General features: G+C 48.4%; 1 protein-coding gene and 1 long non-coding RNA gene across 7 annotated transcripts in view; one reads left to right on the top strand and one right to left on the bottom strand.

Annotated features, from left to right (window-relative positions):
• Positions 1 to 20,805, top strand: part of CFAP57 (cilia and flagella associated protein 57) — a 69,996-nt gene extending 49,191 nt beyond the window's left edge. For 5 of the 6 annotated variants that reach the window (XM_032301767.1, XM_032301763.1, XM_032301765.1 and 2 more), the window contains 5 exons: positions 1,772 to 1,888; positions 3,155 to 3,289; positions 3,382 to 3,525; positions 10,695 to 10,827; positions 20,450 to 20,805. In XM_032301767.1, the coding sequence (XP_032157658.1) occupies positions 1,772 to 1,888; positions 3,155 to 3,289; positions 3,382 to 3,525; positions 10,695 to 10,827; positions 20,450 to 20,664 (744 nt within the window). In that variant the 3' untranslated portion in view covers positions 20,665 to 20,805. Of the gene's footprint in view, positions 1 to 1,771; positions 1,889 to 3,154; positions 3,290 to 3,381; positions 3,526 to 10,694; positions 10,828 to 20,449 lie in introns of those variants that run through there. The other variant, XM_032301769.1, reaches the window with a different exon arrangement.
• LOC116567013 overlaps positions 8,641 to 26,567 on the bottom strand; it is a 31,159-nt gene continuing 13,232 nt past the window's right edge. The window contains exons 2-3 of the long non-coding RNA XR_004276075.1: positions 24,282 to 24,323; positions 8,641 to 8,740 (exon numbers count right to left, since the gene is read on the bottom strand). This is a non-coding gene — a long non-coding RNA (uncharacterized LOC116567013). The remainder of the gene's footprint in view (positions 8,741 to 24,281; positions 24,324 to 26,567) is intronic.

Raw genomic sequence — 26,567 nt, 5'->3', positions numbered from 1 at the left:
TCGGGCCCATGTGACCCAGCTCAGCTGACCTCTCCAGCCCCCATAGCCCTTCCTCACCTGCACCCCTCCTGCGGCCCCCTCACCTCCACACCACACCCCAGCACCTGTAGCCTGCAGAGACGCACACCTCCGGTCCTCCGTCTCTGCCCGGAGTTCTCCTTCTCCACTCTGACCTCCCATTCCCATTTGTCTCACAAAACCTGACGGAGCCTCCCTGTTCATGCAGAGGGTGCTTTCTCCCTAGACCTGCAGCCTCTTGAAAACTCCCTCTTCATCAGTTCTGTCTCCCCAGGCCTGGCATGACTGCCAGCGCTCTCCGGTGGACACATCCTTTCTTGAGCTGCGCACAGCCCCACACCTGCTGTGTCCTCCACAGATGGGCCGACAGAGCCCCGCCAACACCGCACGTTTATCTTTCCACTCCTCTCCTGGAAGGCAGGTTGCTTCAAGCGCCCCTCTCCTCCCTCACGGGAGGCTCCCCTTTGCCTTGGACATTTGCCATGCACTTGTTCATTCAGACGCGTGTCTACTGAGTGCTGCCTTCCTGCCAGACAGCGGGTCAGAGGGCTCTTCTGTCTATACAGACTGCTTCCAGTCATGACGAGAACGTTCTACAAGCTGCCCCTTCGTGTCCAGAACACGGATGTGACTCACTCGGGCTTCCTGGTACCCCAGAATATGGTCAGGAGCTTTCAAATCTGACCAGAGGGCCTGGGATAGACAAGAAGAGCTACTCCCTCCAGCCATTAAAAAAAAAGACCCAGTGAACTAGCCCATCTCCCCAAAATAGCGAACCTCTCTATTAACAGGAATACTGGTGTCCACCAGATTTGGGGCATCAATCAAACATCACCCCTTTGCTTTTGGCAGAAATTAGATCAACTGAGAGCTTGCATACACCTGGTCTCATCCTAAACAAGTTCCAATTGTCATTCTCATGTCCCTGGTTAATACAAACGCAATAATGAGTAAAAAACATCTTGCAGAAGCTCATTAGTAGTTTCCTCCTTTTCTTTCAAAGACAAGACATTCTCCTCAGTTGTACTTTTTAACTGAATGTCAGGTGGAGGTTCCTTCAACTGGGGAATACCTACCTGCTGGTCCCTTACAACTTTCTGCTTTGGGATCGACTCTGATGTCTTGGGGGCCCAAAGGGTCAGGGTCCACTCACACGATTTCACAAAGTAGGCAAGGAGAGTGCTTCTCTGCAGAACCCTGCCTCAGGTTCCAGTTTCCAGCACTTGAAAGCCACCAAGTAATAGAGAATTCAAGAAAAGAAGGTAATCAGCATGGCTGAAGGAACAGGGAAATGAAGACAGAAAAATTCAGAGCCTGGTTATAAAAACACATGGTCTGCCTCAACATGTCCACCAAGGGGCGGGGGCTTTGGGGATGGCAAGGAGTTAAGAAGAAAGGTTTGGGGGGCACCTGGGTGGTTCAGTTAGTTAAGCATCCGACTCTAGATTTCAACTCAGGTCTTGATCTCAAGGTCTTGGGATCCAGTCCCTCATCAGGCTCTGCACCAGGCATGGAACCCGCTTGAGATTCTCTCTCCCTCTCTCTCTCTCTCTCTCTCTCTCCCTCTTCCCCTCCCACCAACACTGTCCTGTGTGTGCCTACTCTGTCTCTCTCTCTATATTAAAAAAAAAAATGTTGGGGTGCAGGCAGTGGAGAAGAAAGGTTTCATTGCAGAGGACATAGGTGGGAGCTAGAAAAGAGATGCCCTGGTAGCCTTTCTTATTTCTTGACTTTCCCCCCTTGTTCTCTGTAGATGGAAGCAGAACTGGAGCGTTTCCATAAGCAGAACACACAGCTGGAGCTGAACATCGCAGAACTGTGGCAGAAACTAAGAGCCACCGATCAGGAGATGCACAGAGAAAGACAGAAGGTGTGAGGATTTCGGAGTCTGGCAGATCTGAGCTTTAGAATCTGGCACCTGTCTGCAGCGGGCAGCTGGCTTCCAAGAGACAGTGCCAGCCCATTGCTAAGATACATTCCCATTTTAACTCGCTCTCCCCTTGCTCACAGCCCTGCCTGGTTTCATGCCCATGCAAATGCACGTGACTGCATCCATCTGAGACTAGGAGGACTTTGGGTAAAATGTTCAAGGGGATGGGAAGCCGAGCATCATAAGGGTGCTTGCAGCATTGGCTTGTTTGGTCTGGGAAGGAATATGCTCAGAGAGGTCATCTGTAGGCAGTGGGAAGAATTTTTGACTATCAAAAACAAAATGAAAACATACTGAAGCAAAGAGAGCCTCAGAAATTTATTCCAGTCTCTTTAGGTAATTATGTAAGGCCAGAGGGATTAGAAGGTTAAGGCACCCATAACCAAGCAGTGTACCCAGAGCCAGCACTGGGAACCACGTCTTCTGCTTCTGGGCCAGGACTTGGCTGCACCCCCTACCCCCTAGCACAGGCCCCCCATGTTTGGTTCAGCGGACTGACTTTTTCCATCCCCCACATTAAGCACTGACTCTGTACTGGGTCAGAACAGAAGCTGCGAGCCACCACCATGAACCGACACAGATCCCGCCAGGTGGCTAGGTGATCTGTGATGTGTGCATAGCAATCCTGATGCAAGGCGAAAGGTTCTGATAGATGAACAAAGGGCTACAGGAGCAGGAGGCAGGAGAGACCCTCCAGGTCTGGGGAATGGGAGGCTGGGTATCAGAGAAGGCAGGATGGAAGAGCAAGCTTCTGGCCCACGTGTGCAGACGCAACCAATCTGCCCCATTTGGTCATGTTTTTGCTACCCTCTCACAACAGTGCTCCCCGGGCGAGCTCAGAGTGGGGGACAGGGAAGCGATGGTCCAGAGACCTGCAAGGGAGAAGCGATACTATCCATCTTTGCTCAGAAAGGAGTAGTGGGATCACTCGGGCTTCCTTTCATCTTTTAAGGTGTGTGGTCCTGAAGGGAGTCTAGGGCCAATGAAGGAATTTTCTGGGTAGACTTTTAAAGCTGAAGCTCTTCGGGCAGGTGCCCATGAGTGTTAGTACCTCTCTCTGCCTCTGGGCTGTGAGCCCCACTAGGTCTCTGTGTCCCGGCAGCCAACCATGAGCCCCTGAGGCAGTGTGTCTTGTCGTCCTGCTGCCATCTGCCTTTCCCCTGGAGAGCCCCTGGGGGTGCCAGAAGTACATGCCTATGGTTGCAGGAGCGGGACTTGGAGGCGCTGGTCAGAAGGTTTAAGACAGACCTTCACAACTGTGTGGCGTACATCCAGGAACCCCGGCTCCTGAAGGAGAAGGTCCGAGCTCTCTTTGAGAAGTACGTGCAGCGGGCGGACATGGTGAGCCCTGCTCCCCTTTCCCGTGCTCACCTGCTCTCCTGGCTCCCCCCTGCCTCCCTGAGAAGCCCTTCTGCCCACCCCACCCCCCACAGGTGGAGATCGCGGGGCTGAACACGGACCTGCAGCAGGAGTATGCCCGTCAGCGGGAGCACCTGGAGAGAAACCTGGCCACTCTCAAGAAGAAGGTGGTCAAGGAGAGTGAGCTGCACCGCACAGATTACGTCCGCATCATGCAGGTACCTCCGCTCCTCAAATGGCCAGGGGCCACTAGCTCTCTCTACCGCTTTCTCGTTGACTCCTCTCCTCTGCCTTCCCCAAGCTTGACCTGGCTGAGGCCGAGGCCCAGAGCCCCTCCAGGTTTTTCCAGGTGCTCCCTTGCCCACCCCGGCCCTGTCAGCGCCCATTCCTTTCTACCCCCAGCCTTTCTCCGCGGGCATCCTTCCCTGTCTCTGCCCGTCTCCTCACGCCCCCTCTGGCCCTGCAGCCACAGGATTTTAGCTCTCCCAAGTCACGCTCTCCTCTTTCCTCTGGTTTCCCACTCGTATTTCACCTTAATTTGTTTTGCGGCTTTTCATTCTGCTACCTGAATCCCGTGACCCCCAGTAGCCGGTTCCCTCTGAGCACGCCCCTTCTCCACCGCTTCATCTGCCTTTTCTGGTGCCTCGGGTCCCTTCCCTTATCTCTTGGGTCCAGAGCCAACCACACCCATGATAGTGCTGGCCCTACTCTGATTTAATGAGTTGTCCACACCCACCTCCCGATCCCTCACCGGGCTGTGCAGATAGCGCTGACCCCATTCCCGCCGCCTCCACTTACACACATGATCAGGACTGCTAGGCAGGATTCTGCTGCCAGATTTCTGCCGGAGTATCAGTATCGTCTGAGGCAATTAACATGATTTAATATCAAAAGAGAACATCGCATTTATAAGGCACATACCTTTTTATATTTATATTTCTTGAACGCCATAATTGAAATACTAGGATGGGGAGGGGCTGCAGCTGGGTTGAAACAAACCAGTTCCCAGCTCAGCCAGTCCCTGCCTGGGTGAGCAGAGCGCATCCCGATTCAGGCCAGACCCAGGCGTGACGGGTCTCTCTCACCATCCTACAGCTGGGCCCCTGCCTCAGAGCACCCCACCCTGTCAAACCACTGCCTTTTTCCTGGGCCACCAAAGCAGTCGAAGCCCAGAGAGAGGAGTGCATTCCATTGATGGGACTGTTTAGGTACCAGCAGCAGAGACACAGAGCCCTGGCTAAGATCTCAAGGCCCCCAGGCACCGAGCCCCCACTGGGTTCTGGAATGCAGTGCGCTGGGCAGTGGGACCAGGACCACTATAGGAGCAGTTGGCAGCTGGGGATGTTGCTGAGCCTTCACCTGTGTCCTGCCACCAGTGCACAGGCCTGAAGGACCCTCCAGGGTCGGGGTGCCTCTCTCCATGCCAAATGGATTTGGGGAAAGCAAATGTCCGTCCTAGGAGAAGAAGGAAAGGGAACGGAAAGACCACAAGCTAGCCCAACGGTACAAGCATCAGCATGAGGCCACTCAGGACACGCACAGGTCTTCTTTTGCTCCCTGGGACCCCAGAAGGCTCCTGCCCACGTCTGCTGGGCAGAGTGAGAGGGCGGAGGGAGCAAGGAGACACAAGCAGGGCTCCTGCCCAGCCCTGGCCTGCCCCTGCCTGATGGCTGGCAGAGGGAGCTGTCATCCAGGGCAAGTCCCTGGAACAGTGCTTTCTCCAGCAGCTTTGTAAATCTGGGTGCTGTGGCACCCAGTGGATCCGTAGATGTTTCCTCAGACAATAGCAGGGAGCCAGAGTGGGGCCGAGAGGCAGGGTTCTGGGGCCCTACGCCTTCCCCTGGGAAATGCCTTGCTTACAGTAGGCTCAGGTATCAGATTTGGTTTGGAAGAAAGGAAAGGAGGGAGGGAGAGGGAAAGAGTAGAAAAGAAAGGAAGTGAGAGAAAAAGGAAGAAAAACTTTGAAAGCCACTGTTTTCAGTTATTAAAGTGGTTTCCTTCTTTGCTATTCAGCTGAAGGAGAGGGAACAGGCTAGGACCTGGCAAGGTGTCAGGGCAGCAGAAATGAGAGTCTGTCTAAACCTGGGTTATCCTGCCCCAGCCACGCTTCCTGGGAGAACTGGGGGAAATGCCTTCTCTTCTCCAGGGGACTTCTTCTCTTTCTGTAAGATGGGGAAGAAAGTATCCACCTCAGCAAGTTACCATGGGAACTGAATGAGATTAACCACCATAAAGCACGAGGCCCTGGCTGGGACAGGACAGGTGCTCCCAAATGCCCTCTCCCTTCTGGTCCTCTCACCAAAAGACCTACTCAGCAACCAAGGCAGAAGTCAATGGGAGAGCTTGGAAGGCCATCCCAGCAAGGACCAGCGCTGCCTGTGGACTGTGGACGTGATGGATGGGAGGGAGGGGGGCTGGCCAGACATGTCCCAGACTCCCCAGCAGGTGGCCAGCCCATCTCCCTCCTCCCACCACTCCCCCCCCCACCAACCCCGCCGCCCCACCTTGCTCTGCATTCTTGGGTGCCAAGGCCCTGGCACTTCAGTCCAAAAAAGCAAGGAAGGTCAGGGCAGAACCCCAGAAAATGAGGTCACTGTCTCATTTATATGTTGAGACAGGAGCTCAGGGCCTCTGCACTGGCTCTCTGGCATGCTTGCAGAGAGGAAGGTAAGAGGCGCTTTGAATACAAACAACTAGGACACACATTTTATTCATTCAGGACACAATTCTGAGGGCTTCTTGCAAGCCAAGCTCCTTGCCAGGCCGTGGAAGATTCCGAGATGAATGTGATGGTATGCCTACCCTCCACAGATCCTGGTAGGAAACTTAAACCAGATACAGACAATCGCTGCTCAGAACAGTGTATCCAGTGCCGAGGGCCTGTCGGAGGGGCGGCCTTCAGGGCCCGGAAGAAGCCCTCGAGCTGGGCCTCAAAGGGGAGTAGAGGTGGTCAGGGAGCAAGTGGAGGAAGAGACTTCCGGGCAGAGAGAACACCTGAGAACGGGCCCGCAGAGAAGAGCGAGGTGTCTGGGGTATTTGGGGGCCCAGGAGTCCTCAGACCTTCATCACAGAACTCCGGGGACGAGGAGAACAAAGCTCGCTGGAAAGCAAGTAGCTTAGGGTCCCTTGCCAGAGCTTTCCTGGCCACACTAAGAAGCATAATGTTCCTCTTAGAAGCAGGTGCCACCCAAGGTTGAAGCAGGGAGGGGTGTTTTCTGTTGAAACGATCACCTCAGTTGGCAGGGGGGGGAAGGCGGGTGGCGGAAACCCCCATGAGAAGATGGCTGCCTATTATGGGGAGAGGAGCAGGCCTTGGAAGGGGCTAAGTTGTGACATCAAAGTACAATTCAGCATAGAAATGATGAAACGTCAGGTCGGATGTGAGAGAAGGGTTAAGAGAGGAGCAGAGAGATGCCTCGCCCATGCAGTTAGGCGATGGCGATCCCACCAGCGGTGGTGGGTTCTGGAGAGACGCCACTGAGGGCTCCCAGCATGCTGCCTGCACTTCCCACACGGCCAGGCGCGGCCATATTCTTTAAGGTGTCAACATAGGGAAGACCGGTAGGGGGTGCTATAGTCATTCCCTTCCTTCTCCCTTCTGGGCTGAAGGCTCTGTCTGGGTCAGTCCCCGCCCCTCCACCAAAGGCAGTCCTGGACAGCTGAGTGTAGCCCCTTTGTTTAGAAGGTTTTCTATAGAAATGGACTTTAGCATTCTCCCAGCCGGTCATACATACCCCAAGACCTGACACTTGATGGACCCCAGGCCACATTTTTTCCTGCAGCAGAGGAGCTGGGGGCGGGGGAGTGGGGGGTTGCTGGAGGACGGGAGGGGCTTTTGAAGGTGGTGCTGACTGAAGAGGGACCAGGACAGGAAGATCAGCAAACCTGTCCCGTCCACATGTTAAGCTCACACAGCTACCCAAAAGCATATACAGCTGACCTCAGTGTGACCTCTGGACTCCTGAGAACACAGACCTCGCCAGAAAACACTGTTTAAGGAGCCAAACTTGTACATTTAGGGGACTTCCATGGCTGACCACATACTATGTGAGGTGTTAGAATGGGGTGACATCAATGAGAGATGGAAAGTAGACTCTGGGAGGCAACGGTCCTAGAGGCTGATGCAGCTAGATTCAAATCCCAGTTCTACCACTGTGTGCTGCCATGGCCTCAGTTTGCTCAAATGGAAATGAGTCTAATTATAACTTCTTATGTCATAAGGTGGTTGTGGGGTTTAAATGAGTTACTGTATACAAAATGTTTGATGTGCTGCAGGGATCCAAGCAGTGCCTGAAGTTATGATTACTCTTATTGTCGCCTGAAGTTATGATTACTCTTATTGTCGTCATCATCATCATTTCGTGCCTCAAATCCTGCAGGCCTGAAACACTCTCCCCTGCCCCCCACCTCCCCAGGGAGCCTTTCTCACACTGGGTGAGTGCCGCTCTTCAGACTCCCATGGCATCTCTAAGCACTGGATCCAAGCTGGACCTCCCCGTGGTCGCCATAATGACCAGTGCCTAGTAGGCTTCCAGGAACTGGTTCTTAGGTGATTTTTATGCATGAGTAAGTGAATGAATGAATGAACAAATGAATGAACAGAACCGGGAACTGGATCGCATCAAGTCATGGGTCTCGATCACACTCTAATAGGGACTGGGTCACATCTGGAGGCCCATTTAGGTGGCAGGTGTCATGGAGGTGTCCGAAGCAGGCAGTGGGGTTAGAAACAGGCAATCGCATTAAAAAGTACCAGGAGCCAGAAGCCCCAACCGTGGTAGCAGGGTTTTCGAGGGCGGAGGGATGGGGAGACACCAGGGCAAGTACTCCGCCGGGGGTCATCACGGTAGTAGAGCGGAGAGAGGCTGAGAGCCGGTTGCGAATCACAGCAGGAAGGTGAACATGAGATCCAGGGGAGGCACAAAATTGATAGGACTTAGTGACAGAATGGATGGAGATGAGCAAGGAGTACTTAAGACACAGCTGGAGAAGGCAGGCCAAATGATACCTTCAGTGGTCTCTAATCTTCATGCTGGTTATTGTTACTTCATTGAAGGAGGCAAGCGAAGGGATGCTAAGTGACGCCCATGAAGAGGGGAGTGGAACGAGCCCCTGAGCCAGAGCAGGTTTGCCCCACTTCCTTGAATCTCCCCTAAATCTCTCTTCTGTCTGGTCTCCCCTGTCCAACCTTTACCCCCTAGTTTGTAATTTCCTTGTTAGGAAGAATCTCGACTTCAGCTTGATATCTGCTGCATTCGTTATTCATTTGCTACCCATCCCACAAATATTTATTGAGCGCCTCTTACACACAAGGCAGAGTCCAAGGTCTTAGAACCAAATACATACATATTTAATTGAGCACATCACAATAGAAAGTCAGCAGTGGAGAGGTTCCAGGGGAGGAAACTGGCAGCGAGTTTTGTTGGAGAGCATCTGGAAAGGAAATGTGGGAGATTCATCACTAAGGCCTGGGTTGCTTAAAAGAGAAAAAGATCAGCCGGAGAAATCTGCTGACTTTGTAGGGAAAAAAGCACAAAGCCCAGCCTGAAAACAAGGGATCAGCAATAATTGGGCATGGCGTCCGAGAGAATTTTTTTTTAATGAATGCTGAAATTAAGTGATATACTAAAAACCTGAAAGTATATCTGACAGGCTCAGATAAAGAGGCTCTGGAGGGAAAGAATATGTCAGGATGTCTCCAGGCGCTTGGGCTCTGCGGGCATATCCCTCCAACAGAGAAGTGGTTGTCGTGCCTCATGGACTATAGTGCTTGGGATCACCCTGTTCTCTGGACCGACTCCATGCTTCCCACTATGGAAAGTGTCCCGAGTGGTGGCAGTCCCTGGCACAGATATGTTTTATGGAGATTCGGCCTGCATTTGCCCTTTTTTTGGTACTCTGACCCTCGAGGACTTTGCTCCCCACGGAAGGTCTGGCCCTCATGCTGGCGGCAGCATCTCTTAGGAGCCAGTTCAAAATGCAGAATCCCAGGACCAGCCCCAGGCTGACTGAGTCAGAAGCCACATTAAACAGGATCCTTAGGTGATTCGTTTGCACTGTCACATGAGAAGCAGTCTCATGTGCTTGGGGACAAGCCAAACAGAATACACTAACCAGTCCTTCTCTGGACCCATGGTGACAGGGACACCTTCACGGAGGCACCCTCAGTGCCCTCAGGCTGAGTGTGAGAAGGAAAGCAGAGATTTAAGGTGTGGGAAGGGAAGACAGAAGTGACTGCTTGGTTCCAGGTGCAGAGACCCCACCATGCCCCCCCCGCACTTTGTGTCCCGCGATATAGAACAGCTGCAAGTCCTGCCCACGCCAGCCGTGTCTTATTTCTGTGCCTTTTTCTTGCTGTTCCAGTTGTATGTGACCCCCCACACACGCCCCTTTCCCCTTTCCGTCGTAACTCCTTGCAGCCTCAGCCCAGGGACCAGTTCCTAGGAATCCCCCCTGGTCATTCAGGCAGGGCTAAGTGCTTTTCCTCTGTGCTCCGCCCCTCCATGACAGCAAGGTGACCACCATGCTCAGTTACACCCAGATCCCCCACTAAACCCTCACCTATTCAAGGGCAGAGGCCAGGTCTTACTTTCTATATTCCTCAGGATTAGCACAGTGCCTGGTCCATAGTAAGTACTCAAGTAAGTATTGGACGGATGGATGGATAGATGGATGGATGGACAGATGGATGGACGGAAGAGTGAATGGATGGATGGATATTTGTCAAACAAAAATAAGACAAGTGAACTGTTAATGAGTATAGCAAATGTTCATTATTCATTTATTTTCTGTGCTCCTCACTAAACAATATGCTGCTAAGGGCAGAAACCATTTCTCATTTCTGTCTGTATCCCAGGGCCATACCAGATACCATATAAAGGTAGCTTCAACAAATAAATGGGGGAAGAGTGAATAAAATATAGCACAGCACTTAAAAGCTCAGAGCTCTGGAGCCGGACTGTCAGAGTCATTCTGCCACTTGCTGTTTATGTAATCTGGACAAGTGACATAACCTCTCTATGCCTCAGTTTCCTCTACTATAAGATTGTGATTAAAATAGAATTTCCTCATAAGATTATTGTAGTAACACGTTCAATTCATATGGAATGCTTAGAAAAGCATTGTTGTTGATGCTGGAAAGGGTCTGGATGCTTGGGACTGGTACACTCTATCTGTAGCTTGTGTTGCCAGAGTCCACCTGAAGGCAAATCAGCTGGTGCCTCAAGAGGCTGATCCATGAGCTAGGATTAGGACTCGTACCCAGCAGAGGAATCTGGGTCCAGGCCCAATCCTGTCTGTTTCACACGCCCTCAGCCCTAGGCCAGGGCAGGCCCTGTGCCCACTGATCACTCATCCATCCATACTCATTCTCTCTTCTTTTCTACAGGAAAATGTCTCCCTGATCAAGGAAATTAATGAGCTCCGCAGGGAGCTCAAGTTCACCCGCTCCCAAGTCTATGACCTCGAAGCAGCTCTGAAACTGACCAAGAAACTTCGACCACAAGATGTTCCAGAGACAGGTAATATCACCAGTGGGCAAAGGGGATGAGCACTGGGATCAAGGAGCCAATGGCAGCCACAAGGAAGCCTCCCTTTGTCTTCCAAGGCTACCTTTCCTGATTCTTTCTGTCTCAGGTCACATCTACCCCATGGTCTTCTGGGAACATCTCCATGCTGTACACCTGCTATCCAAAGGATCTGTGAGGCACTTGCCACATGCAAACATGTGCGGGACCAAAATCCTTGGCATTAGCTATAGTTTCAGAATTCAGAATCTTTCTGATTTTAGAAAGAGCGTACTATATACTGCATATTACATAACATCCCTAGAGGAGTCTGAGGCAGGGTCCTGAAATCAAACACATTTGTATTTCTGTAGTGAGACATGAATATTCACACTGAACTTCATAAATTTTAAAATACTTTACATTTTTAGAGCTTTTGGCACTTTAGGATTGAGGATAAGGGATTGTAGACCCGTGCAATTAAAATAAAGACAAAAAGAAAGATTAGAAATATTCAAATGGAAAGGGGGAAAGAATGACATTGAAATAGTAAATGAGTTCGTTACTGCAATTATATCCTACAGTTCTTCTGAATTTCTGACAGCCAAGGCAAAAAGAGAAACAGAAAAACACAATAGTTTATATAGTCCTCATTTATGGCAAAAAGAAGGTTTGGAGGCTTTTTTTCCTACGGAAACAAACCTTTCCCTGGTTCTAAATTTTGTAAGAAACTTAACACATGGATCCTTATGAAAGGGCTGTTAAATCACACAGTGGACAGCCTTTAACTGTATGTCTTCAGACTATTAAAAAACATTCTTCAGGTATCCATTTCTTATCTGGACAGTCAATAAAGATGGAGAGTATAAGGCATTTCCATGGAAAATTAAGTCAGTGTGGTTTGAGTATATTGCTTTCTGGTGGTTTACATTCAGGAATAGAGCTTAGAAGCCTTGATGAATGGAAACCTGCCATTGGCCGTGGATTGAGTCTTTCCAGTATCAGTCGTCTCATGTGCTATGGTCACTTAAGAGGTTTTCATTGGGAGAAGGTGACTGAAGTATACACAGGAAGTCTCTGTAATTTGTTGGGACTCTTAAACTATTACAAAATTATACATATAATTGTGACAGCACAATACAATTATATGTATAATTGTACCCTTTTCATTAGAGTCAAGGAGTTGATGCAAGAGGGAACTCTAAGTAGTGACAATACTAGGTCTAAAGAACTGACACAAGAGCACAGTATGTGGGACGCCTGGGTGGCTCAGTGGATTAAGCCCCTGCCTTTGGCTCAGGTCATGGTCTCAGGGTCCTGGGATCGAGCCCCACATGGGCTCTCTGCTCAGCAGGGAGCCTGCTTCCCCCCTCTCTTTCTGCATGCTCGTGATCTGTCTGTCAAATAAATAAATAAAATCTTTAAAAAAAAAATTTTTTTAAAGAGCACAGTGAGTGTTAGAAAGATTGAGATACCTGACTTCTTGGAGATGCAGGGGAAGTGTAGATGTGCCTGTGAACAACCGCAAAGCCTCCCTTTAAAAAATGTTTCAAATATGCCCAAGTGTCCCAGCAAATAATCAGCTGAGACCTCCTCAGGATACTGTATGATATAGCCAAGTTATTCTTATTACTATTGTTGAAACTGTCAGGCATATTTAAAAAATGGAAGAAAAGTCTAATGAATTCCCATGAATCTATTCCCTGACTTCAATGATATCAGTTCCTGTCTCTCTTGCTTCATCAGTATCCATAACCCCAGTTATTTCCTCTCCCATCAATATGGATTATTTTAAAACAAACCCAACATCGGATCATTTGTGTGCTATAGTTTTACTCAAGGAAGATTTCATTTGTAACAGTTGACAGATATTCCAACTGTCTGCTTTGATCATGAAGAACCTAAGTCTGACTTCTAATTTTGAACATGGGGCCACGAAGACCAGTTAGCTCAAAATATATATCCTTAAGTTGTATAAGATTGACCAATTCAGTTGGTTTTTAAAAAAGTTTTTATCTGGGGGTGCCTGTAGCTCAGTCAGTTAAGCATCCAACTCCTGATTCAGCTCAGATCATGATCTCAGAGTCATGAGATAGAGCCCTGTGTTGGTCTCTAGGCTCAGCCTGAGATTGTCTCCCTCTGCGCCCCCCTCCACTGCCCTATAAAATAAACAAATAAATCTTTAAAAAAAATTCTTTATCTGAACAGGACAGGTTGCCATCCCCAAACCACTATTTTAATTTTAGCAGCATTTATATTAAGTTTTCATTCACAAAACAATTAACTAACAGATCTAATAGACACACCTGCATGTTTTTCAATTATTAAAACCATATAATTAGAACTTCCAAATAAAGATGGCTAATTAGAAACCTGCTAAAATGACATAAATAAACCTTCAGATCAAAGAAAACAAAGAAAGAGACACAAAATATTGAAAGCTGGAAAACGGAAAGATAAGTAGTAACTGACTTTAGAGACTCCTAGGCCAGAAGTGGGGAATCTAGAAGAAACCTAATGTACATCACAGAACCCCTCAAGGTTCAGGAATTAGCTGAAGCACATATATCAGGAGGTAGGGGTGAAGATGGGGCTAAAAACAAGGGAAAGTCTTTAGAAGCTGTTCAATCTACATTGTAGCCAATACAATGGCTAAAAATAGATGGATCATGAATGAAATTCCCAAAGACCAGAGAACAAAGGAAAAATCCTACAAACTCCTAAAGAGCATGGGGGAGGTTTCATGCAAAAGATCAAAAATCCCAATTGCAGGATACAAAATCAACAGAAAATCAGTTGCATTTTTATACACTAACAATGAGCAAAAATGGAATTAAGAAAATAATTGCATTTATAATAAATCAAAAAGAACAAATACTCAGGAATAAACTTAAATATGCTGGCAAAAAAACGTATACATTGAAAATTATAAAACGTTGTTGAAAAAAATTAAAACATCAATAAATGGGAAAACATCTTATGTTTGTACTAACAGTACAATCCCTGTCAAAAATCTCAATTCAATTATTTTTTTTACAGAAATAGAAAATCTATTCCAAAAATCACATGGAATCTCAAGATATCCCAAATAGCCAAAACAATCTTGGAAAAGAAGAACAAAATTAGAGGTGTCACATTCTAATTTCACACACTTCCTGATTTCAAAACTTACTGCAAAGCTATAGTAATCAAAACAGTGTGGTACTGGCATAAAGACAGACATACAGACCGATGGGATTGGGTAGAGAGCCCAGAAATAAACCTTCACATATATTGTCAAATGATTTTCAACATAGGTGCCAATATCACTCAATGGGGAAAGGACAATATTTTCAGCAAATGGTGCTGGGAAAACTATACCCACATATAAAAGAATGAAGTCAGACCCTTACCTTACATCATATACAAAAATTAACTTAAAATAGACCAAGGACCTAAATGTCAGAGCTAAAACTATAAAACTCATAGAAGAAATATAGGAAAAAAGCTTTATGACTTTGGATATGGTAATGATTTCTTAGATATGACATCAAAAGCACAGGCAACAAAAGGAAAATAAACTAGACTACATCAAAATTTAAAACTTTCATGTATCAAAGAACACTTTCAGTAAGAGTGAAAAAACAATCCATACAATGGGAGAAAAATATTTGCAAGTCATATGTCTGATAAGCGACTGAGATCCGGAATAAATAAAAAACTCCTACAACTCGCCAACAACCAAAAAAAGTTTTTTGGTGAAGAGAAGACTTGCACAGACACTTAACCAAAGAAAATACACAAATGTCTAATAAGCATATGAAAAGATACTCAATAGAAATTTGCAGTTTTTGTTTGTTTTGAGAAAGAATGCACATGCGTGTGCACAAGCAGAAGGGGAGGAGCAGAGGGAGAGAGAAAGAATCTTAAGCAGACTCTATGCCAGCATGGAGTCCAGAACAGGGCTCGATCTCAAGACCCTGCGATCATGACCTGGAGCCATTATGATCACTATCATCAAATAACAACATCAACAAACCCTGTAAGTGTTGGTGAATATGTAGATAGGAAAAGGAAGGAAGGAAAGGAATGAAGAAGGAAGAAATGGAGTCAGATCAATACAGAATGAATTGGAAAACTATATGCTAACTAGAGGAGGAAATCTACCTTACAGAGGGAGATAGGTGAGATAAGTATCTGTCATTCTTGACTCTGGATGAAGGAAAGAAAACACAAGAGAAAAGATCTCTCCCTGAGAACGTCTAACCAAAAGTCCATACTCGGGCAGGTTTAAGTCCAGAATTTACACTTAATTTGTGGCTCAAAGCAACCTTGGCTGAAGATTTAGTTTCACTGGCAGTGTGTCCAGGTCCCAAGCAGAAGCAAATGCAGATTTGCTAAGGAAGAATACATTTTAAACACGGTTGTCAAAGAATTCCTATAGATAACGTTTTAAGGAACATGAGCTCACAATCAAAAAATCACTAAATACAGGAGGAAATAAATCACTACGAGTGAAACATGACAAAAACATCAATCTACAGGATAAAATCAAAAAGATCGTGGATAGTAGGATTATTAAAATAAGAATATTTAATATATTTAAAGAAATAGAAACTTGAGGGGCGCCTGGGTGGCTCAGTTGGTTAAGCCTCTGCCTTCAGCTCGGGTCATGATCTTGGGGTTCTGGGATCGAGTCCCACATCGGGCTCTCTGATCCACAGGGAGCCTGCTTTCTCCTCTCTCTCTCTCTCTCTGCCTGCCTCTCTGCCTACTTGTGATCACTGTCTGTCAAATAAATAAATAAAATTTAAAAAATAAAAAAAAAAGAAATAGAAACTTGGAAATAAGACAAAATAAGAGTTTTCCAAAATTGACTGGGTAGATTTGGAAAAAGAGCCAAAAACACTCCTAGAAATGAAAACTATAGTTTGCAAATTAGTCTCAATGGACAGACTGAACAATGGGTTAGAGGTGTCTGAAAGGAGACTTTGTGAACTGAAGGAATGAAGAAATTACCCAGACTGTAGCCCAAAGGGACAAAGGTGTAATAAGAAACAAAGAAGATGGGATAGGATAACCCAGCTTACGTCTAACTGAAGTCTGAGAAAGTGAGAATGAGGAGAGGAGACATTATGATAAAGAATAGCTGGAAGTTTTTCGGAATTGATGAAAGATGCCAATCGTGAGGTCCAGGAAGCCCGGGGGAGCTCAAGCTGGATAAATAAAAAGAAATCTATACCTGGTCTGCAGAAAACCAAAGGCAGAGATGTTAAAAGCAGCCAGAGAACAGAGAGACTGCGTTTAAAGGAGTAACAATTCAACAGATACCTGACTTCCCAAGAGCAGCAGTGTAAACCACATAGAAATTCTGAAATAGAGTCTTCAAAGTGCTAAGAGGTAATAACTGTCCCCTGGAGTTATGTAACTGGTGAAACACGAGAAAAAAATTTTTTTACAAACAAAACCAGAATTTGTCACCAACAAAACCTCATTAAAGGAACTGTCACAGAATACATGTCAGGAAGAAAAATTATTCCAGAGGGAAGTCTGACAACTGTATAAAACAATACTAACAATGTCTAAATTGTGGATCACAATACCAAGACAGAACTAAAATACTGAGCATTTAACCAGGGGGATCAAAGCTAAAGCATTCTAAGTCTTGTATTGTTTTGCAAGAAGGTAAAGTTGGACTTTAAGTCTTGGACTCTAAGTTAAATATGCTTCTTAAACTTTTGAGGATAACTATTAAAAAAGAAAGAGTATGTATACCTTATAAACCAGTAAAGGGGAAAACCCCCTAAGTTTTGAAAAGGCCAAAAAAGAAAAGAAAAAAGTGACACCAACATAAATGCAAATAAAACAGTAGAAATAAATGCAAATGTATTAGTAGTCACATTCTTATTTCCCATCATTTAAAATCAGAACTTAATCTCCCAAAAGAAGCTTGCAGGCAGGGTGCAGAGAGGAGACTGCCCAGCTCTTGGTAGATGGCAGGATCAGAGCAGAGCATGGACTAAGAGGACACGGGGGATATGAGGAGCAAGGTGGGGAACGGGGCCAGGAGGAGAGCACTGACTTGACCCAATCATGGAGGAAAAGGACAGGAGGGTTTACACACCCACGGCACATGAAGAAGGACCATCAAAGGGGGACTCCGTAAGACGGAACCAAACTCTGATGAGCAGGCAGTTCGCTATCAAAGAATGCGAGAGAATTGGGGAGTGAGGAGAAGAAACAGGATAAGCCCAGCCCATGCCCTCAAGAAGCTCACAGACCAAGGAAGGAGACAGAGGGGGAAACATTGGGCCCACATGAACTGCTCTCAGGAGGCAAAGCTGCACCCCTGGGAACATTAATGGACAATGTCACCCAGGCCAGGGATATTTCAGGAGACAACTGTTTCTGGAGGCCAGCCACCAGCCAGCAGCTGTGTCAACCCTGAGCTGTCTTATAACGCTGCAGTGTCTGATTCCCCCTCCCCATGGCAATTAGGATACTCCTTATCCATTACCTCTCACTGCCAAACCTCTGAGGTTCACTGACATCACCCAGTGATTGCAGAACCTAGAGGAGCTTAAAGCTACAATCTGCATCAAGACCCTTACAGCACCTGGTGAAGCACTGGGACAAAGAGAGGATGGTATGGCCAGTGGCAGGGCAGAGCTCAATCTGGTACGTATCTCCAGGACTGTGGCTTCACAAACACGGGTTGGATCTCTCTGGGCAACAAGACAATAACTAAGTATGAAAGCCAGTGGGGAGGGCACAAAGTTTAGTCCAAAAACTATGCTGGTAACCAGGAAAGAGGAAATAGCTAAGGAAGCAGGTGGAGAGGCAAACCGAAACCAGGCAGAGGCAAGTGACACAGGTGCTTGGGCTTGTCAGTTTGGGTATGCTGTCCCTCCCCAAGGGTGCTGCTCTCCCCAGGGCCAGGCCACAGCTTGACCAAAAGGATGGTTATCAGGGGCAACCTGTAGCAGCAGGAGGAGGAAGCGTCAAGAACTAGAAAAAGAAGAAATACTAAAAGATCAAGAGCCTAGATATTGCCAAAAAAAGAAGAGTTGAGGAGCAAAGGCAAGAAGAGAATGGTCTAGATTTCTCTCAGGAAGAATGGGATGAGTCAAGCACTCTTAATGCTGGCTCCATCTTCAGACCAGTTACAAGCGTAAGGCAAGGCTGGCCTCTGGGCATTGCTGACAACTTGCTCCTTGCAATACTGTGTTCCAACAGGGATTCTTTTCTAGAGTTAACTTCTGAGGTGCAGGGAAGAGTTGGCAGTGGGTAGGAAAGAGACCCCTCTTCTGCTGAGAGGAGCTTGACTGGGAGCTGGAGACACAGACTGTCATAAAGTAGATGTCAATGTCATCTGTGAAGAGTTGGGAAGAAGATGGATTTGGCAATAATTTCTTGGATGTGACACCAAAAACACAAGCCACAAAAGAAAAAGTAACTACATAAAAATTTAAACTCACATGTATCAATGGACACAATCAGCAGAGTCAAAGGGCACCCTTGGGATGGGAGAAAATATTTGCAAATCACACATGTGGTAAGGAGTTATGGCCAGAATATGTAATGAACTCCTGCAACTCAACAGCAATAACAAAACAACCAGGTTGAAACATGGGCAAAGGACTTGAATAGACATTTCTCCAAAGAAGATGCACAAATAGCCAAGAAGCACATGAAAAGATGCTCAACATCACTCATCATCAGGGAAATGAAATCAAAAGCACGATGAGGAGCACCTGGGTGGCTCAGGCAGTTAAGCAGCTGCCTTCGGCTCAGGTCATGAACCCAGAGTCCTGGGATGGAGTCCCATGTTGGGCTCCTTGCTCAGTGGGAGCCTGCTTCTCCCTCTCCTTCTACTGCTCCCCCTGCCTGTGCTCTCTCCCTCTCTCTGTCAAATAAATGGTAAAATCTTTGGAAAAAAAAAAAGAAGAGAAAACCTGAACTTTTAAAAAACAAAACAAAACCATGATGAGATGCCACCTCACATGTTTTAGGATAGCTGCTCTCAAAACAAACCAATGGAGAAGCATTGGTGAGGATCTGGAGAAATGGGAACCTTAGCACACTGTTGGTTGGCACGTAAAATGGCGCAGCCACACAACATGGCAGTTTCTTAAAACATTGAAAACAGAATTACCATATGACCTAGAAACCACTTCTGGGTATATACCCAAAAGAACTGACAGCAGGTTATTTGTAACCCCATGGTGATAGCAACATTATTCTCAGTGGCCTAAAGGCAGAAGCAACCCAATGTCTATCATTGGATGAAGGGATAAAACAATGTAATATATACACGTAATAAAATATCCTTCAGCCTGAAAGAGAAATGATTTTGACACACATTGCAACACAGATGAACCCTGCGGACAGCCAGACACACACAAAAAATACACTGTGTGATTCTACTTGTCCGAAGTTCCTAGAGCATTGTGTTCTTAGAGACAGAAAGCGGAACAGAGGCATGAGAGTGCTTGCTAGAGTTCTGGAGAATGATTATACAACAATGTAAATGAACTCAATGCTACCAAACTCTATACTTCCAAGTGGTGAGATGGTAAATTTTATGTTATATTTGACCATAATTTTCTTTAAAGAGGGTGAGGAGTTAGAGGACAGGTAAAAGTTCAGAAGCACAGCCGGAGTGGGGCAATGAGAATTTGCTGACTACAGGCAGGAAGTTCGTCTGGGGCTGGAAACTGAGAATTTGAATCTCATAGGTAGCACACAACAGGCCAGATGGGAATGGGTGGTTGGATGATCTCAGGTTCAGGCTGTGCAGAGCACACGGGGCAGGGAGACTAGGCATCTAGAATCTCGAGGGTACTGTCAAGAAAATGGCAGAGAGACCCACAGTGAGCCTAACTGGACAGAAAAGGTAGTGAATCTAAAAGGAACCCATTTGGTGGGTAAAAAACGGAACTGTCCAGAAAGAAGAGATCTATGCTCTGTCAAAGAGCAGAAATCTTGAAGGCAGTGAGAGAGGTGGGAATGGGAGGATGGGTTACTGCGGTAGAGATTTGAAGGTGTGGGGTCTTAGGCCTGCTGAGGAAGGGGAACCCACAGAACGGGTGCCAACATGGCATGGAGGCCAAGAACATAAATGGTGAGCGTTCAGCCTGTGGGGTCTAGGGAATGGGATGAGCCATGGACTGTCGTGGACACTGGCATTGCGTGGGATGATGGCAGCTCCTGAGACAGGAGAATGGAGTCTGGGGAAGGTCCTCAAGGCATGAGTGAGTTGCCAGTCCAGGAGGGTTAAAGAGGGGTCTGCCTCCTGGAGCAGGGGTCTTATGTGAGGAGGAGGACCCGGGGCTTTGGAAGCCGACCTAGGTCAGCAGGTGAACACCACCCTGCTTGGGGAATGGGGCGCGGGGGAATGAGCAGAGTCCACTGGAGGGGCCTGGGGCAGGCAGACTGGGGGGCTCAGGACACAAGCTTTCTCACTCTGGAGAAAGTGTCACTTCATTCTTTCATCTCTGCCAGACAGTGAGAGGGCCTGTCTCTGCCCCTAGCATCTGGGATTATGAGGAGCTCAATAAATCAGGGGACAGTAGGGAAGAAGAGGGGTAAGTTGGTTTCAAAGACCTCACAGCAGTCTAGTAACAGGCCCACAGCAGTCCTGCTCTGTGCCTTCCAGTGTCCAGCGAGGACATGCCTGGAATCGCACCCACCATGAGACTGAATGAGCAAGAAGAAACCGGGAGAATCATCGAAATGCAACGCCTAGAAATCCAGCGCCTCAGAGACCAGATCCAAGAGCAAGAGCAGGTGCCGGGCTTCCACCCCCTTGCTGGAATTCGGCTTCCTTCCCTTGTCCAGTCAGAAGTGGACACTGAGGTACAAACCAACTGATCCCCGCTGGTGATCCATCTCTTGGTGCCCCTGTGCCCCTGCCCTCAGGCCAACCCTGTGCTGTCCCTCCAGTCCCTGTGGCACTGGCCACACCAACCTCTTTGTCCTGCCCCTGGGCAGAATAAAGATATTTGCCAGCAACCATGTCCAACTCTCTGTTTACCCAGGGAGCCAGGGAGGGGTGAGGGAAAGAAGGTATCCTGAGGACTTGCAGGGGCGGCTCCAGCTTGTCCAAAGCCATCGCTACTTATCCCTGTCCAGGCACAGGGCTGCCTGTCACTGTGGAGACCAACACGGTAGACTTGGGCCCAGCTTCCTGCTGCCCGTCTACACTTTCTGGGTCTCCAGGGTGCGGCTGCCTATACCCTGTCACACGTGCCAGCTCATCCCCCTCAGACTAGTGTGTACCCAGTATGTCCTCTGCCCTCTAGGTGATTCCGGCACCCCCTGACTGATTTAACCACAGAGACAACAAACTGTGACGTCATCGTGCCCGGCAGGTGGGCCAGAACAGACGTCACTCCGAACTAGGCTCTTGGCTTTACCTTTGCAGAAAAAAATGGCTTGAAATGGGGGTCAGGGAGGTCAGCAGAGCCCGATGCTGCAGGGTATTGAAGGCCAGAGATGACACTGTCCAGAGGCCAGCACAAAGCCCCTGAGCCATCCCTGCCCTCCATTCCCAGGCTCTTGCCACACTGGCTTCCTTTCAGTTCCTATAAAAAGTCAAGTTCTTCCTGCCTCCAGGTCATTCCACATACTGTTGTCTCTGCCTGAAATGCTCTGTCCTGACGCCTCACTCAGTGAATGTCCTCCTTCAGAGGGTAGTTGAAATGCTGCTTTCTCAGAAAGACAGTCCCCCATCCCTTCCTCCCCAATCTGGATTACATGCACCATATTGTTTTCCCTCATCACCCCCACTAGAACACATCCATCTGATGGTGGGATGCTGCCTCTCCCACTAGGCTCTCAGTGCCGTGGGTGCAAGGGCTGGGTCTGTTTTTAAAGTTCCCTTGCGTGTCTGGGTGGAGCATTGATGGAGGGACCCAACAGGGGAGGCTAGGGACTGTGGGGAGGATGCTGTGGCCAACCATGACTAAGAAGACAGCAGCCTGGATGGTGGCAGTGGAGATGCAGAGACGTCAATGTCTCTGACTTCGGAATGAAGGGAGCTAGCCCAACACAGGGAGAGGGAGAAGGATTTGGGAAGAGGGGACATGCAGAGCAAACCTGTGGTTCTTCTGCCGGCCAGAAGGAAATTCACTGGAACTAGGATGCAGTGACATTCAAGCAACAGGGCTTTCAACCTAAAAATGCCTGAGAATCAAGACCTCACATTTCACCTACAAGATGGGCCACAGTTTCCAAGTGAGGAAATCCAGACTGAGAAGGGTGAAATGGTTGATCCAGGCTCGTCCTGGCAAGGCCAGGATTGTGGGCCCGGGCTGCCAGCAGCCTCCATATTCCAGCCCTTTAAGCCTGCTCTGGAGGAACACCACATACAACCTGGGCCAGATGGCAGAGATGACACGAGTGTGAAGCCAGGAGAGTCTAGACCAGAAGTACAGGGAGCTGATGACTCCCAAGCTCAGCTCACCTAAGCTGCTGGCTGGCTGCAGTTCAGTTGCTGGGAGGGAAGTGGAGGCAGATGCTCAGGCAGAGGGAGAGCCCTGTCCCAGCCATGCCTGGCACTTGGGCCAGCAAGGGACAGGGTGTTTGCTCAGCTGCCCAGGGGGGCGGGGGAACCTCTTCTTGCAGGCAAATCTGGAGCCCGAAGTATAGTCTTGTTGTTCCGTGCCAGCCTCCACCTCTCCATAACCAATGTCATGGCCAGATTGGCTCTTGTGGTTCTGATTACGATTCCAGACTCCCTTCAGCAACCACCATCAGAAAAGAAAGGCTTATCGTTTGGGGGACGTGGAAATAACACCAGGGCTACACAGCAAGGTCAGGATCGGGGGGAGGGAGAGGGAGGGAGGAGAGACAGCCATCCCACAGGCCTGGGGTTCTGCCCTATTGGGGTCAAGCGTGGGGGCCTATGGTTTCTGGGATCATTATTTAAAATACAAGAATGGGAATTTGAAGGGTAGGAAGCGGGAAGAGAGGGTATCAGCTGGTCAGTTGCTGAAATCCACCAAGATCTCAGAAACAGAGAAGTCTTGGTGGCTGGCAATGTGTTTTCTGAGATAGTCCTCTTTGAAACAGAGGTAAGGCACTTGCGTGACCAAAAAAAAAAAAAAAAAAGTTACTGTCAGGGCTTAGCGACACAGTTCACCTCTCCATTTTCCTCTGTTGTTCCTACTTCCGGCTGCTAGGGGCCGCTGACTGGGCTTCCCACAGAGGAGACCTCGCTCCATTTTGCCTATCCTGTCTCCATGGGGAGCTTCTCAACCCACTGGCCAACCTCCGCCTTCACAACCTCCCTCCCAGTGGCCTACAGCCAGTTGAACGCCCCCCCCATTAACAGAGTAGGCGGGCCTGGCAGTCCCTCCTCCTTCAGGACCCCACTGGTCCCCCAAGTGGCCAGGCATTTGGCATACAGACCCCACTCTCATTCCTCTGGTCGCAGTCCATTATGAAGCTCTGGGGACTCATTCATTTATGGTGCGACAGCTGGTGCCCTGGGAATATGCACGTGTCCAGGTAGGACCCCCTTGCAATCATCGGTCTGGATGCAGAGTGAGAGGTCACAGAGGAGGGTGTCAGGCCCTGCCACGGGGTTCATTCTTCCTGAGCTCTGCTAGGGTAAGCTCCCCTAGACCACTGGAGGTTCAAGGGCCTACTTGGGCTTTGAGATGAACTGGATGAGAGAGCAAATTTACAAGGACATAACCCCTCGGGGCACCAGGCAGGCGGAAGAGCTAACCCTCGCTATCGCTTCCGATGACCAATCCTGTACCAGAATTGGCGTTTACTGCTCATCTAGGGCGTGTCGCGTACTGGGATTTGGCAGGGGTGTCCCGTGTAGACGGGTACTCACGACTGGGACTCAGGACTGGGACTCACCTAGTACCGCCTCTGTGTTCTGGTGGAGTAAGTATATTCAAGTTGGGACTTTGAGAGTCTAGCTCTGAGCAGAAGAACTATGGAAGCCCATCTTTAGGTCCAAGTAACAAAACCCAGCTCCAGCCAGTTTAAGGCAAATGGGGAAGTTTATCACCGGGCTGGGCAAGGGGGTGAGAGTGGGGCTGGTCTTAGGAATCTCCAGGCAGAGATACAACCGGGCCTCAAGACAAACTTGAACCAGAGCCTAGCTGAAACCACCCCTCCCTCTCTTGTCCTCACCCGTCTCTGCAGACCAGTTTCCACCCCCAGCTCAGCTGGCAAAGGGTGCCTCGGCGTCTCATTAGTACCCGCTCCAAAGTTGAAACAGAATCTCTAGTCTGACTTCAAAATGCCAAAAGAGAACCATTTGGGGCCTTGCTTGAGTCTGGGGCTCACCCCTGGCTACAGCCAGGGGGATGGGTCACAAAATGTGATCCCCGTTGCTGGGGTTCATCCCTGGGGTGGGGAGGCAGTCATTGTGCACAGGGCAGATACTCCCAAATATGTGTCTCTGAGGGGACTGTCACCCCAGCTACAAACCGCTATAAAGCGGTTCAGGAGGGTGGGAACAGCACCTCTTTTGCTCAGCACAGTGTCTCTGGCACCTGGAATAGCACCTGGTGGGAACACAGAGAAAGGAAATGGTAAATGTTTGCTGGAATTAATCAAGAATATAATTATATTATTTAATCACACACACACACACACACACACACACAATTTAGATTAAGTACTTATTGTTCCCATTTTACAAATGGAGAGCCTGAAACACATACAGTTTAAGCAGTTTTTCTCTGGTTCCCCAGCTGGAGCTGGGGCTTGACACTTCAAGGTCAATCTAGCTCCCAAACCCACGGGCTTTCCACCATTCATTCAAAGCGCATTCACCGTGCACCTGTTACACGCCAAGCCTATTTTAGGAACTGGGGAGACATCATGAATCACATCCCTTCTGTCATGAAGCTTCCGTTTTAGGGGAGTATAGAGACAATATTCTAGACAGATAAGAAAAATATATAGCCTGCTGGGCGGTGATAATTGCTACAGAGAAACATAAGAGTATAAAGGAAATAAAATAGGGCGGGGGTAGGAAGTGGGGAAGGCTGTGATTATAGGGTGTCGGGGAAGGGCTTCTTGCTGAGAAGGTGATATTTGAACACGTACCTGACAGAAGGTGCAGGAGGGAGTCACGTGGGAGAAAAGCATTCCAGGCAGAGGGAACAGCCCATGCAAAGCCTCCAAGCAAGAGCAAGTGAGGGAGGGATAGCTGTGATGAAATCAGAGAGGGCCTTGGAGATCCGGGAGGACTTTGGCTGTTTGAGGAAGGTGGGCCACTGGAGGCACGTGCATAGTAAGGACAGGACCAGCTCCTCATGAGGACAGGGTCAGCCCAGCTTCCCACGTGACAGTAGGTTGAGGGGGAAATGCAGCAGAAGCAGGGAAACTGGGCCACGGGGCCTCTCTTTTGAGAAGTGGACCTCTCAGAACTCCCACCGTCCAATGGCCATCTAATCGACCAGTTAGAATCCACATTTTGGGGGCGCCTGGATGGCTCAGTCATTAAGCATCTGCCTTTGGCTCAGGTCATGATTCTAGGGTCCATGAATCGAGCTGCATCAGGCTCCCTGCTCAGTGGGAAGCCTGCTTCTCCCTCTCGCACTCCCCCTGCTTTGTGTTCCCTCTCTTGCCATCTCTCTCTCTCCATCAGTTTAATAAATAAAATCTTACAAAAAAAAAAAAAAAAAGAATCCATATTTTGTGTTCTGTGCCCACTGCCACCTCCTACTCCTGGCTTTCACTGACGCCCATCTGAGCTAATTCCGTAGTTTCTATTTTGGGAACACAGTTCAAAAGCCCTGCAAGGAGCCTGCTGCCCACTTGGACTCCAGACTTATTTGATAATACCCAGACAGAGACCAGGGACTCGTGCAATCAGTGTAAGCTAAGGAACCTTTTAGGCTGCATTACCACCGCCCAACAAGGTCTTTTCAAACCACTCGGGGGAAAGGGAGAAAAAAAATCTCACGAGTTCCCCTGCCCCAGCTCCATTCAGGACAGCTAGACCATGGGCCTGGCTGGGCTGACGTCTTAAAACCAGGAAGGTAAATAATTGTTAGAAATCAGCCTCTCAGCCCAAGGAACACACATCCTGGAACCCTGACCCTCCCCACCCCCTCACCCCTCTCACCCCACTCGCACCAGGGCAGGGGGACCTTTGTAAAGTTTCGCAAAGTGGCACACCCACGTGGGCCTCCCTGAGATCCAGCCCGCCCCACAGCAAGTCAGCTTGCCTGCACTTTTCCTCGAGGGGAAAAATCATCTAGATCTGCACCAGTCAGGGAACCATGGGCCACATGTGGCAACCGAGCCTTTCTTTGCAACATAGCTAGTCTGAACCGAGATTTCCAGAATAAAGGACTGAAGTATCTTATCACTCATTTGTAATCATACACTACATGGAAATCATAATCATTCACAATCATGAAAATATTTGGGGGTTAAATAAAATAATGACTATATGTTATTTTCACCTTTTTTTGAACCTTTTTCACGTGGCTACTAGAAGATTTTTTTTTAAGTTGTTATTTATTTATTTGACCGAGAGAGAGAGAGAGAGAGAGAGAGAGAGAGCACAAGCAGAGGTTGCTGCAGAGGGAGAGGGAGAAGCAGGCTCCTCCAGATAGATGTAAGTCTTGATCCCAGGGATCCCTAGACCCTGGGACCTGAGCCGAAGGCAGATGCTTAACCGACTGCCCACCCAGGTGCCCCCACTAGAAGATTTTAAATCACATCTGTGGCTCACATTGTAATTCTATTTGCTAGCCCTGCTCTCAAGTTATGACCGGCTCCCCCATCACCTG

Source organism: Mustela erminea, chromosome 10 (assembly GCF_009829155.1).
Source record: "Mustela erminea isolate mMusErm1 chromosome 10, mMusErm1.Pri, whole genome shotgun sequence".
Lineage (NCBI taxonomy): Eukaryota > Metazoa > Chordata > Mammalia > Carnivora > Mustelidae > Mustela > Mustela erminea.
The sequence above is the reverse complement of the archived record's forward strand: the minus strand, read 5'-3'. Positions and strand labels throughout refer to the sequence as shown.